At 42.8% G+C, this 13791-nt stretch overlaps 1 protein-coding gene across 4 annotated transcripts in view; it reads left to right on the plus strand.

The window, feature by feature from the left end:
* The first annotated feature begins 25 nt into the window (after window positions 1-25).
* The window catches only part of TTLL9 (tubulin tyrosine ligase like 9), a 51662-nt gene continuing 37896 nt past the window's right edge, over window positions 26-13791 (plus strand). For all 4 annotated transcript variants that reach the window (XM_076011018.1, XM_076011017.1, XM_076011019.1 and 1 more), the window contains exons 1-3: window positions 26-102; window positions 6313-6356; window positions 13400-13492. In XM_076011018.1, coding sequence (XP_075867133.1) covers window positions 88-102; window positions 6313-6356; window positions 13400-13492 — 152 coding nt within the window. In that variant the 5' untranslated portion in view covers window positions 26-87. The remainder of the gene's footprint in view (window positions 103-6312; window positions 6357-13399; window positions 13493-13791) is intronic.

Consider the following 13791-nt stretch of genomic DNA (forward strand, 5'->3'; position numbering starts at 1 on the left):
GGCGCCCTTCTGTCGCCTTGGCAACGGGACGCAACGGCCCGCGCCAGGCACGCTGGCGGTTTGGGTCTGGCCCGGGGGAATCGTGTCATGTCGCGACCGAAGGTAGGAGTGGACCCGGACAGATGCTTTTATCGTTCCTGGAGAACGGGAGGGAAGCCGCGGTGGGGTTCAAAACCCGGGAGCGGGGTGCTGGGGAGTGGGGGTGTGTCCTCGAGGACGAATTCCAGGCAGAGGGAGAAGAAAGCCACAAACTCAGGGGCAAGACTACAGTCCCAGCGTGCCCCGCGTCGCCCAAGCTGCTGCGCATGGGCGGCGGGCCCGGCCGCGGGCGGGAAGTTTGCACAGCTCTGAGATTGCAAGCTGTGCCCGGCGGTTTTGGTGACCCCGGGGGAAGCTCAGAAGTTCAGATTTTCTGACCTGGCTAAGCACCTAGAGATTCATTCGTCCCGCCGCCCGCCTGCCTATCCATCCATCCATCATCCACCCATCCAACAAAGCCCGCTTGGTGCCTTCTCCAAGCCCAGCTCCGTGCTGGCCAAGGCTCACTAGGGTGAGACAAGCCCCTGCCCTCTGAGACAACCCCTGCCTCTGAGACAAGCCCCTGCCCTCTGAGACAAGCCCCTGCCCTCTGAGACAAGCCCCTGCCCTCTGAGACAACCCCTGCCTCTGAGACAAGCCCCTGCCCTCTGAGACAAGCCCCTGCCCTCTGAGACAAGCCCCTGCCCTCTGAGACAAGCCCCTGCCTCTGAGACAAGCCCCTGCCCTCTGAGAGACAAGCCCCTTCCCTCTGAGAGACAAGCCCCTGCCCTCTGAGACAAGCCCCTGCCCTCTGAGAGACAAGCCCCTGCCCTCTGAGACAAGCCCCTGCCCTCTGAGAGACAAGCCCCTGCCTCTGAGACAAGCCCCTTCCCTCTGAGAGACAAGCCCCTTCCCTCTGAGAGACAAGCCCCTTCCCTCTGAGAGACAAGCCCCTGCCCTCTGAGAGACAAGCCCCTTCCCTCTGAGAGACAAACCCCTGCCTCTGAGACAAGCCCCTGCCTCTGAGACAAGCCCCTGCCCTCTGAGAGACAAGCCCCTGCCCTCTGAGACAAGCCCCTGCCCTCTGAGACAAGCCCCTGCCCTCTGAGACAAGCCCCTGCCCTCTGAGACAAGCCCCTGCCTCTGAGACAAGCCCCTGCCCTCTGAGAGACAAGCCCCTGCCCTCTGAGAGACAAGCCCCTGCCCTCTGAGACAAGCCCCTGCCCTCTGAGAGACAAGCCCCTGCCCTCTGAGAGCTGCCCTCTGAGAGACAAGCCCCTGCCCTCTGAGAGCACACAGCCCAGCTCTTCTATTTCAGAGTGGGGAAAATGACACCCAGAAAAGGGAAATGAGTTACTCTCCCCCTTCCCAACTTACTTCTTATCCCATGTTCCACCTCCCAGGAATGGCACTTCCATTTCTTTCCCTCTCAAAACAAAAACGAGTTTATCTATTTTTAGAGTGCCTTGAATTTCACCTTTTTACTATGACTCATTTTTCATGTGATTATTTGTTTAACGTCTGTCTACCCTGCTAGACTCCCGGATCTAGTCTGACTTTTCTTCCATGTATCCCCAGCGCCCGGCACAGAGCTAACATACAGTTGATAAATGTTGAATGACTATTGTTGAACTACCCACCTAGTTGCTCAAGCTAAAAAACTGGGATTGTCTTGACTCCTCCAACTTCCTCACCTCCCACATCCAATAAGGTCTCCTCCTTTAACTTTCTAAATATGTCTTGAGTTCATTCTTCTCTATGCCTCAACTGCCATTATGTTAATCATGATCCAATTCTCAATTTAAAAAAAATAATACTCTTTAAACACAGATTGCGACACATACCACTTGCACTACAAAAACAGAAAATAAACATCTACTGAAATAGTCCCTTCTCATCTACCTGACCGATTCCTTTGCAGATTGCTAAAGGACGGACAAAATCTTAGTCTATACTGTGAGTCTAGTATAGACATGAGTGTGGCAGACCCATGTTGGTGGGAGGAAGAAAATAGCAGACTGCTTCTTTGTGACACTGTGTATTTTGTTGTTGTTGTTGGACAGGGAGGCAAAGTTCACCTATATATTGACTTAGGACTTTGTGGTTTCAAATGACCCAGGGGACATGGGAGTATGATCTTATTTAAGCTGGAACTCGAATGTCAGTCTCAAGAAAGCATGCCAGGATGCGCTGTGTGTACTCTCATAAAAATATGCCTGGAGAAGCCAGAGGTCGGAATACCATGAGTTCCAACCTTTGACCGCACCTCTTCAATGTTATGGTCCCCAAGATCTGAGCTCTGAGGCATGCTGGGAACTCTCCAGAGGGCTAAGAAGAAATGAGGAATTGGATCAGGCAAGAATGAAGCTGAGGCTGAAGGAACCAGCTAAGCAATGAAGCTGGTCTCTGGCGAGGTGGTCAAAGGCCAACCGCAGTGTGTAAGCTAGTGTGGCAAACTGGTTCCAGCATGGATGTCCCCACCTGACAGGTAGTTACAAGGAGCTTGAAGCAGTGCTTGTGGCAGGAATGATGGAAGCTGGTGGTGTCATGAGCCAGTGTTCTCCCTGACTCAACACCAGCTGTCACCGTTCATGCTGCCTTCCATCTTATAGGAACCAAAAATGAGAAACAAAATTAAAGTTTTCTGTTTGTAGCCCATAAAAGCAGTTGAGCCATCTCTGAATCACTTTCTCAATAAGACCATTTTTTAAAAGTCTTGTAGGCTTGTCTTTTCTAAATGCCTTATTTTAGTGGTTTGGGAGAAGTATTCATATCCCTGGACTGTTTTTTTGTGACAAGATAATAATAGGACTTCTATCTCAGGCAATATGGCAGATGAGATTTCTTGAAAAGCCTCTTAACACAACACACTTAAAAATACTGGGCAAAATATAACAAACAACGTTTGAAATGTTTGGCTGAACCTGTATGTGTGTGTGCAGGGTGGGGAGGATTGGTGGCAGGGAGATTCCCAAGGACCCTCCCCCCACCATGAAAAAGAAAGAAGATAAAAACCAGAGGTGTCACTAACTGATTCTTCATTCTTCATTTCCCTTGAGGAGGAGATTGCTTGTCTCCCAAACAAGGGACATCACAAGTTGGAGAAATGGTGTGGGGCCCGTGGACCAAGGAGTTGAAACTGAAACCTCTCCATAAAGCTGGAACCTTCAGAGAACCCCACCCTTAGTAAAGGTGTAACTAAAACAACTTTATCTTTCAGCAATGGGAGACTACTAAGAAGCTGGTCAGCTTCACCTTGGGCTCTAGGTGGAAAAAAAATTTCTTGTGAGGATTCTTAACCTTGGATGAGCCGTCAGGTTAGTCTGAGAAATGCTAAAGCAAGATATTAGGTGCCAGGCAGAAGTAAATATTAAACATCTCTAAAGAACCATAACTTTTACCTCATAATGGTTGAATTATATAATAATTATATATTAAAAGATGTTTTAATGAATTACATAATAATTTCATAATGATATAAGAAAAGATGTTTTAAATAGGTAAAGAATGAATCATTTGTTCATGATACATCTTCAGAAAACTAGAGAATAAGAAATTTACTCAATTTAGTAGAGGATGAATACTATAACCTACAGCTAATATCGTTCTTAAAAGTTGAAATTGGGAATGCAAGATAAGGATGTCAGCTCTTACCATGTTTAGTCAACATTGTTGACTAAAACTAGAGGTTTTAGCCAGTGCAATAAAGCAAGAAAAAGAAATAAAAGGTATAAATATTGAAAAGGAAGGAGTACATCTACCTTTTTTCACAGATGACATTATTGTACACATACAAAACCCAAAGGAATTTCCAAAGTATTAGAACTATTAATAATAATTTAGCAAGGGAGTTAGATAAAAGGTCCATATTCAAAAATCAATTATACTTCTGTATATGTATTATGTAGTTTCCAATGGCTGCTATAACAAATTACCATAATTGGTTTAAAACAACACACACTTATTATCTTATAGTTCTTGAGGTCAGAAGTCTGAAATGGGTCTCACTGGGCCAAAATCAAGGTGTTAGTAGGGCTGCATTCCTATCTAGATACTCTAGGAGAGAATCTATCCTCTTGCCTTTTCCAGTTTCTAGAAGCTGCCCCTTGGCTCATGGTCCTTTTTCATCTCCAAAGCCAGTCTTTCTCATATTGCATCACTCTGACACTATGACACTGACTCTTCTGCTTCCTTCCACATTTGAGGACTCTTGTTATTATATTGGGTCCATGTAGATAATTCAGAATAATATATTTTAAGGCTAGTTAGTTGATAAGCAACCTTAATTCCGTCTGCAACTTTAATTCACCTTTGCGATGTTATGTAACATATTGGCAGGTTCTAGGGATTAGAACATGGACCTCTTTGGAGGTGGCATTGTTCTGCCTATCACAATTTATTATAATCAGGTAATTAGAAAATGAAATTTGAAAATGCCATTTACAATAACATCACAAAATCAAATACCCATGAATAAATTTAATTAAAAATATTCGAGGCTCCTCTACTGAAAACTAGAAAACAATGTAGATAGAAATTAAAGAAGGCCTAAATTAATGGAGAGATAGACCATATTATTCATGGATTCTAAGGCTTAATACTTTATGATGTCCCTTCCTCCCAAAATGATCTGTGGATTCAGTGCAATCCCAATCTAAGTCTCAACATATTTTTTGTAGAAATTGGCAAGCTGATTCTAAAATTTATATTGAAATGTAAAGGACCCCTAAGTGCAAAGACAATCTTGAAAAAAACAACCTTGGAAGACTTATGCTACCTGATTTCAAGATTTCCTAGACAGCTACAGTAATTAAGACAATGTGATGGTGCCATAAGGAAAGACAAGTAAATAGAGCAAAACAGAGTCTAGAGATAGATCCACATACACATGGTCAATTGAATTTTGACAGACGTGCCAAGGCAATTCTGTGAGGAAAGGAAAATTTTTTTTCAACCAAAGGCCCTGGAGCAACTGGATAAACATATGGAAAATGGAATTTAAAGCATGAAATAGGATTAATGATATAATACAAAAAGACCAGACAGCTTGACTAGTGCTGGGGGAGTTGGATGGGCTTGAATGGAAGAATAAGATTTCACTGCCTTTTGTTGGCGGAGGCTTACTTCCATCAGTTTTGTAAAGCAGTACCCTCCATCCCTCCCCACTGGCTCTTTGAGGAGCCGGAAGAGGTAGTAAGCAGAATTCCAAGATGAGCCCAAGATCCCCACTCCCTGGCATACATGCCTTGTACAGTTCCCTCTCCTTGAGTGTGGGTGCAGTCTGTGAATTTGATGGTTTGGTTACTACGCTGATTACCTTAAGTTATATAAAGCTCCATCACCGCCAACTTGGAGGGGGAAAGGTTGGAAGTCAGGGACAAGCTCCTGCTGGCCCATAGGAAAACAAACATCCACATTGTGAACTTATCTATGGGGCCCACATCGAAAGGAACTGCAGGCTGCCTCTAGAAACTGAGAGCAATCACCAGCTGACAGGGAGGGAGTAAACAGGGATCTCAGTCCTACAACCCCAAGCAGCTGAATTCTGCCAACAATCTGAATGAGCTCGGAAGAGGAGTCCACACCATTTGAGACCATAACCTCATCACCTTGACTGTAGCCTTGTGAGACCTGAGCAGACATCCTGCTAAGCTGTGCCCATGCTCCTGGCCCATAATGCAGGTGGAAGATCCATCTAATCTGCAAAACTCAGCCTGTTTAGGACCAGTTTTGATTTCTCTTTTCGTCCATGACTTAGGGATCAGTCTTCCCAGGGTGGACGGCCAAGCTGTTTTGGATATGGTTGGAACAGAATAATACCTACCATCCACTGAGGATTGAAAGGCCCGTTTTGGGTAAAAAGAGTTAATACTGCTCTGAGTCTTTGACCCAGCCCCCTCCTGAATCCTGGATCTAATCAAGCATTCAGAGTTAGAGTAGAAGGTCTAGATCCTTCTCACAGAGCGTATTGAGCTGGGCTCTCAAAACAGGTTTGGGGTGGACCTTTGGAGCATTGAAAACCACGCATTCACTGTACTGGTCATGCCTGTGAGTAGGCCTACAGTGAGGTGCGCCCTTGGACACTTGGGAGTTCATTCTGAGGACAGCAGGTAAATTCTGACCAAGTTTTTGGGATGCAGTGACCAGTGAGAACTGATCAAGGTGGACCTTCATGTCTCAGGACCTATACGTTGTTGATTCTGCTGCTTTGAGCATTTTAATATCTATAATAAGTTGATTTGGGAAGGCAAAGTGGATATGCAAAACCACATCATTTTCCTTTTCTCATTGCAGAATCAAAATTACAAGGGCCATGGATTGTCAAAGGGAAAAGAGCGGTGAGTGGTTCCCCCCAATCCAATAAGCATAGAACAATTGACTGCCCTTCCTTCCTCACTCCTCTCCCTTCTTCAATAATGATAATAGGCCAGTCATGGTGACTTAGCTTGTAATCCTAGCACTCTGTGGGAGGCCAAGGTGGGAGGATCACTTGAGTTCAGGAGTTGGAGACCAGCCTGAGCAAGAGCAAGACCCCATCTCTACTGAAAATAGAAAAATTAGCTGGGTGTTCATGGCTCACACCTGTAGTCCCAGCTACTTGGGAGGCTGGGGCAGGAGGATCGCTTGAGCCCAGGAGAGTTTGAGGTTGCTGTGAATTTTGATGATGCCACTTGCACTCTACCCATGGGTGACAGAGCAAGACTCTGTCTCAAAAACAAAAAGTATTTAAACTGATAAATTTTAAACTACTTATTAATTCATTTATAAAGCAATAATAGGCCAGGCACGGTGGCTCATGCCTGTAATCCTAGCACTCTGGGAGGCCGAGGCAGGCGGATTGCTCAAGGTCAGGAATTCAAAACCAGCCTGAGCAAGAGCGAGACCTGTCTCTACTATAAATAGAAAGAAATTAATTGACCAACTAATATATATAGAAAAAATCAGCCGGGCATGGTGGCGCATGCCTGTAGTCCCAGCTACTGGGGAGGCTGAGGCAGAAGGATCGCTTGAGCCCAGGAGTTTGAGGTTGCTGTGAACTAGACTGACGCCACAGCACTCACTCTAGCCTGGGCAACAAAGTGAGACTCTATCTCCAAAAAAAAAAAAAAGCAATACTCACTACATGGTAGCATAAATAAAATATTTTTATGAACTATAGTTATATTCCCCCCCCCCAATTTACTGAGATGAGTAATAATGTTTTTACATTTTTGTGAATCTCTTTAATGTCTGGATTAGTAGAAAACATTGGATTCCCAAATCTTCTGTATTTAATCTGTTATGATACGTTGTTTTGGTGGAAGGATAGGAAGAGAATTCACCCTCACAAAAATATGTAGTTGGATATATGTGTGTGTGTATATATATATGTATATGTATATATATGTGTGTATATGTATATATACACATATATATGTAAATATAATATATATTATATCATAATATATATAAATATATATATAAAATGTGTGTACCTCTGAAAGAGAGTTGGGGACCCTGAGGAGTAGTTGGACAATATTTCACGACCCGTGGCTCTAGGGATTACAACATGTGTCCTTACCTTATCACAGTCTGCTCTAATCAGTATTATACCATGTCATGTTCATTATGTAAGGAAGATACAGGGGAAATTGTTCATTTTTATGCATAGGTTCAACAAAGTATGGAGAGCTGTGTAGAAATATGATGGGACAAAAAAGGGGGGTATGATCTAATGCTAGCAGACTGGGTGGGACAACGCAGCAAGGCCTGTCTGTCTAGATTCCTCTTGGGCTCTCTGAGCAGCATTCCTTCCTTCTGGGTGTGGGGCAGGGCTCTGTCTGGAATGGGGGGCTTATTATGACATACAGTCAAACAAAGGAGGTCAGAGAATTTCATTATGGCCAGGTTTTACATAGAATGTTTTTAGATTTTATGGCTGGAATTCAAGAAAAGGGGTTCTGGTTTCTATGACCTGCCTTGGGAAACAGGGATTCTAGTTTCTGTGGCTAGCCTCAGGGGAGAATGGGACTGAGAAACAGAGGGCATGAGAAGGTCAGAGATAAAACTTCTGCTTCTGAAGCTTTCATTTTCAGGTATTGTTTTCTGAGCTTCAACAATCCCATATGCCCTTTTTTTTTTTTTTTTTTTTTTTGAGACAGAGTCTCACTTTGTTGCCCAGGCTAGAGTGAGTACCTTGGCGTCAGCCTAGCTCACAGCAACTTCAGTCTCCTGGGCTCAGTGATCCTACTGCCTCAGCCTTCCAAGTAGCTGGGACTACAGGCATGTGCCACCATGCCCGGCTAATTTTTTTTTTTTTTTTTTGCGACAGAGTCTCACTTTTGTTGCCCTGGCTAGAGTGAGTGTCGTGGCATCAGCCTAGCTCACAGCAACCTCAAACTCCTGGGCTCAAGCAATCCTTCTGCCTCAGCCTCCCAAGTAGCGGGGACTACAGGCATGCACCACCATGCCCGGCTAATTTTTTGTATATATATTTTTAGTTGGTCAATTAATTTCTTTCTATTTTTGGTAGAGACGGGGTCTCGCTCAGAGCTGGTTTCGAACTCCTGACCTTGAGCAATCCGCCTGCCTCGGCCTCCCAAAGTGCTAGGATTACAGGCGTGAGCCACTGCGCCCAGCCTAATCCCATATGCCCTTTACCCAGTTTCCCTGCATGATGAACTCTATAGCAAAATTATAGTACAATATCCACGAAGGGGCAAGCATGGTGGCTCATGCCTGTAATCCTAGCACTCTGAGAGGCCGAGGCGGGAGGATCACTCAAGGTCAGGAGTTCAAGACCAGCCTGAGCAAGAGTGAGACCCCATCTCTACTAAAAAAATAGAAAGAAATTAGCTGGACAACCAAAAATATATAGAAAAAATTAGCTGGGCATGGTGGCGCATGCCTATAGTCCCAGCTACTTAGGAGGCTGAGGCAGGATGATTGCTTGAGCCCAGGAGTTTGAGGTTGCTGTGAGCTAGGCTGATAGGCTGAGGCCACGGCATTCTAGCCTGGGCAACAGAGCAAGACTCTGTCTCAAAAAAAAAAAAAAATCCACAAAGATATTGACATTCATACACACAGTCAAGATACAGAACATTCTGCCACCAGAAGCATCACCTGTGTTACCCTTTTATAGCTGCCACTCACTTCCCCTCCTTCCACTTTTCCCCTATAGCCCCCTTCCCACCTCCTTCCTTAACCCTTGGCAACTGCTATTCTGTTCTTCATTTCAAGAATTTTGTTATTTCAAAAAGTTATATAAATGGAATCATACAGTATCTAAAGTTTTGGGATTGGCCTTTCATTCACTCAGCAAAATTTCCTAGAGATTCATCCAGGTTGTTGAGTGTGTAAATAGTTTGTTCCTTTTTATTTCAGACTGGTATTGCATGGTGTGGTTGTTCGACAGGTTGTTTAACCATCCACCTATTGAAGGATATCTAGGTTGTTACCAGTCTGGGGCTATTATGAATAAAGCTGCTATGAACATTCATGTACAGGTTTTTGTGTGAGTGTAAGTTTTCATTTCATTGGTCTAAATGCCCAGGAGGACAATCTCTGGGTTGTTTGGTAGTCACATGCTTAGTTTTTAAAGAAACTGCCAAATTATTTTCCGAAGTGGCTATATTATCTTATATTCCCGCCAAGAATGTATAAGTCATTCAATTTCTCTGCCTCCTTGCCAGCACTTGGTATTGTCACAATTTTTAATTTTAGCTCTTCTAATGCTTGTGTAGTAACATATCATGGTGGCTTTAATTTGTATTTCCTTGATGACCAATGATGTTGAACACCTTTCCATATGTTCATTTGTCATTTGTGTTTCCCCTTTGGTGAAATATCTGTTCATGTCTTTTGGCTGTTTTCTAATTGGATTTTTTTAATGTTGAGTTTTAAGAATTCTTTAGATATTCTAGATAGTAGTCCTTTGTCAAATATGTAGTTTGCAAATATTTTCTCCCAGTTTTTAGCTTGTCTTTTCATTGGCTTACCAGGGTCTTTCAGAGAGCATACGTTTTTAATTTTGAAGAAGTCAAATTTATCAATTTTTTTCTTTTATGCTTGTGGTGTCCAATCTAAAAACTCTTTGCCTAGTCCTAGATCCCAAAAGTTTTCTTATATGCTTTTTCCTAAAAGTTTTACATTTTACATTGAAGTTTATAATCCATTTTGAGTTAATTTTTGTAGAAGGTTTAGGCCTGGGTTCACTTTTTTGCCTGTGCCTATCCAATTGCTCCAGCCCCATTTACTGAAAAGGCAATACATTCTTCCTTCATTGAATTGCTTTTGTTCTTGCCAGTGAGCATATTTGTGTGGATCTATTTCTTGGTTCTTTATCTGTTCTGTTGATCTATGTATCAATACCATGTAGTTTGGTAGCTGCATGATATATTTTGAAATTGACTAGACTGATTTATCCCACTTTATTCTTCTTTTCCAAAATTGTTTTACATATTCCAGCTCCTTTGCCTTTCCATAAACATTTCAGGATGATTCGCATTTACGAAATAATCTTGCTGAGATTTTGATAGGAATCGCATTACATCTGCATGTCAATTTGAAGAGAGTTGACATCTCTACTCTGTTGAGTCTTCCAATCCATGGCAGGTTTTAACATGGCAGGTTTCTCAATTTATTTAGATCTTCTTTGACTTCTCTCATCAGCAGCATTTTTGTAGTTTTCACCACACAAGTCCTGTACATGTTTTGTTACATTTGCACCTAAGAATTTCTCTTTTTGTAAGTGATATAAATTGCATTGTATTTTTAGTTTCAGTGTTCGTTGATAGTATACAGAAATACAATTGATTTTTGTATCCTTGTCTTGTATCTTGTGATCACACTTGACCCATCTATTAGTTCTGTCGTTGTTTAGTTTCCTTGGGATCTTTTACACAGTCATGTGCAAAAATGGACAGTTTTTTTTCTTCCTTTTTGATCTGCATCCCTTTTATTTCCTTCTATTGTACTGGCTAAAACTTCCAGTTTTATGTTGAGGGAGAGGGTGAGAGTGGACATCCTTGCTTTCTTCCTGATTTTAAGAGGAAAGCATTCAGTCTTTTACCTGTCAGCATACAAAATATAGAGAGATAAATCTCTAAGTAAAAAGGTTTTATTTGGGAATAATACACAGGAAGTAAGATTGTAATCTAGGACATACATACAGACCAGAGTGGCCTCTGGTATGTCTGGAGAACAAAGGAAAAGGTTAGAGTTTTATTGGGGAAAGGGGAGGTTTACCAAAGTTCGTTGCCACTGGCAGTTCTGGTGGGGAGTGTCAGTAGTTGCCAGGCAGGACTTGTGATCTTGGAGTTACGGTGAGGCCCTTGCAGTTTGGACTGGCTTTATGAGACAGTGTGTCAGGCAAGTGTTCTTGTATAAGCAGCTAGCTGGCAGTCCTTGTGTGACTCGTGTAGTAAGCTGCAGTTGGGAAAACGTTTTTGTGATAGTTCCTGTTATCAGGCAAATGGTGCGTGAGAGGCCGCCCTCCGTGGCCTTCTCCAGCTGTTTTGCCACAGTTTGACACAAGTGACTCCATTTTGAATCTGACAACTGTCCACTCCATTGATTGTAATGTCAGTTAGAGTTTTTTTAGATGCTTCTTTCAAGCTGAGGAAGTTACTGAGCGTTTTTTTATTTATAATGAATGAAGGTTTAATTTTGTCAAATACTTTTTCTGTATCAATTGATTATGATCATGTGATTTTTAATCTTTAATCTATTAATATGATGGATTACATGGATTGATTTTTCTAATACTGAACCAGCCTTGCCCACTGGAATAAACTCCACTTGGTTATGGTGTATAATTCTTTTTATATATTGCTGAATTCTATTTGCTAATATTTTGCTAAGGATTTTTGCATCTAGCTTCATTGAGATCTTGATCTGTAGTTTTCTTTTTGTGTACTGTCTGGTTTTGATATCGGGTTAATACTAGATTCACAAAATGAACATTCACAAAATGTTCTCCCTCCTCTTCTATTTTCTGGAAGAGATTGTACAAAACTGGTGTTAATTCTTCCTTAAACATTTGAGAGAATTCTCCTGTGAAACTCTCTGGGCCTGGAGATTTCTTTTTTGAGACTTTTTGAATTATGAATTCAATTTCCTTAATAGTTGTGGAGCTATTGAAATCATCGTATTGGGTGAGTTATGGTAATTGTGCTTTGCAGGGAATTGGTGCATTTCATCTAAGTTGTCAAATGAGACGTGCAGAGTTGTTGGTAGTATTCCTGCATTGCCATTTGATAGACATCAAATGCAAGGTCTTTAGTAGGAGCCCCTGTTTCTTTGTGTCTTCTCTTTTCTCTTTTTTTATCAGTCTTGCTGACAAATAAGTTTGTCAATTTTTTTTGACCTTTCTAGAAGATCAATAGCCTTTTATTTTACTGATTTTCTGTATTTTTCTGATGGTTTTGATTGTATTGATTTCCAACTCTGCACTAGACCTCCTTTGACATCATCCCATAGTGAGGGGGACACCTCGTTACTGCTGGGTAGGGGGGCAGTCCAGGCCCACACGTGGTCCCCCTCAAGAGCAGCCTCATTACCACCTGCAGGAGGGACAAAAGCCAGGGCTCGGTCTTTGGCTTCCTCTGACACCACCTCAGTAGGGGTGTTGGGGCGCTTTGTTACAACCTCAGTGGAAGTCTGGACTACCCACTTGGCCTTTGTTGGCATAAGTCGGGGTGAACCACAGATGTTTTCAATGGTTTTGGCTGGAGTAGAGCAGTGATTGTCTTAAGTCTCCTGTCTTGCTAGGTTGCTCCTTTCTTGTCTTTTGGCTGGAGAGAGCAGGCTTTTGTTGGAGTTTTTTTTTGTCTGTGCCCAAGGGCATATCTGGGTTGGTGGCTGTTTCATTCTATGTCTGGGCTATAGGAGACAAAAAAGAAAACCCAGGGAAATGTTGTTCCTTGGGTCCTGATGTGCCCAGCCTGTCCACCTTCTTCTCTACCTTTTAGTCTTCTTATGTTTGTTTTATATATAATGTCTTGGGTTTTTAGTTATATTAGCAGGAGGAATAGGAAAAAGTACATCTGCTCCTTCTTCCCAGATGAATGCCAGGAAAGGGATTTGCAAATACTTATCATTTCATATAAGGATTAGTCATGGCACATGCAAAGAAACCAGATTATGCCTGGCATATCGCAGCACTGGATAAAATGATTGCTATTTGTCAATGATTCAAAGATTCTATGATTCTCAATTTGATTATTTTAAGTGTTGTCATGCTATAATGCTAAACTCTGAAATTCAGTAATTCTGCTTTTGGCATTTCCAGGTAGGGAACTTGACTTTTCTTCTGCCCCCCCTCCCCCCACCTTTTTAATCCTTGAGCCATCCTAGGGAAATCATTGATCCTGAGCAAGCGTTCTGTTGCCTTGTCTTGCAGAGAGCAGAGAGCATCGATCCGGTTCAAGACCACCCTTACGAACACGCTCATGGACGTCCTTCGCCACAGACCGGGATGGGTGGAAGTGAAGGAGTAAGACACCCCCAGCCCCCAACCTCATCGCTCCTTCCCCGTGTCTCACCTGTCCTTGTCTCCCTTCATTTTTCTCCAGGTTTCCCTGGGTGGCCACTGGGACTTGTCCCAACGTGGCTGTGACATTTATTCAGCACCCATCATGTATCAGGTGCATTACTATTGCCACTCTGTGTTATTTAAACCTTACAGCCACCCAGTAAGCTATGATTATGTTCAGCGTTACGAAGCCTGTTGCTTGAGGTCACCCAACATTCAAGTGTCAGAGTGAGATTCAAGCCCAGTTCAGTTCATGTCCT

The sequence above is a fragment of the Microcebus murinus genome, chromosome 16 (assembly GCF_040939455.1).
Source record: "Microcebus murinus isolate Inina chromosome 16, M.murinus_Inina_mat1.0, whole genome shotgun sequence".
NCBI lineage: Eukaryota > Metazoa > Chordata > Mammalia > Primates > Cheirogaleidae > Microcebus > Microcebus murinus.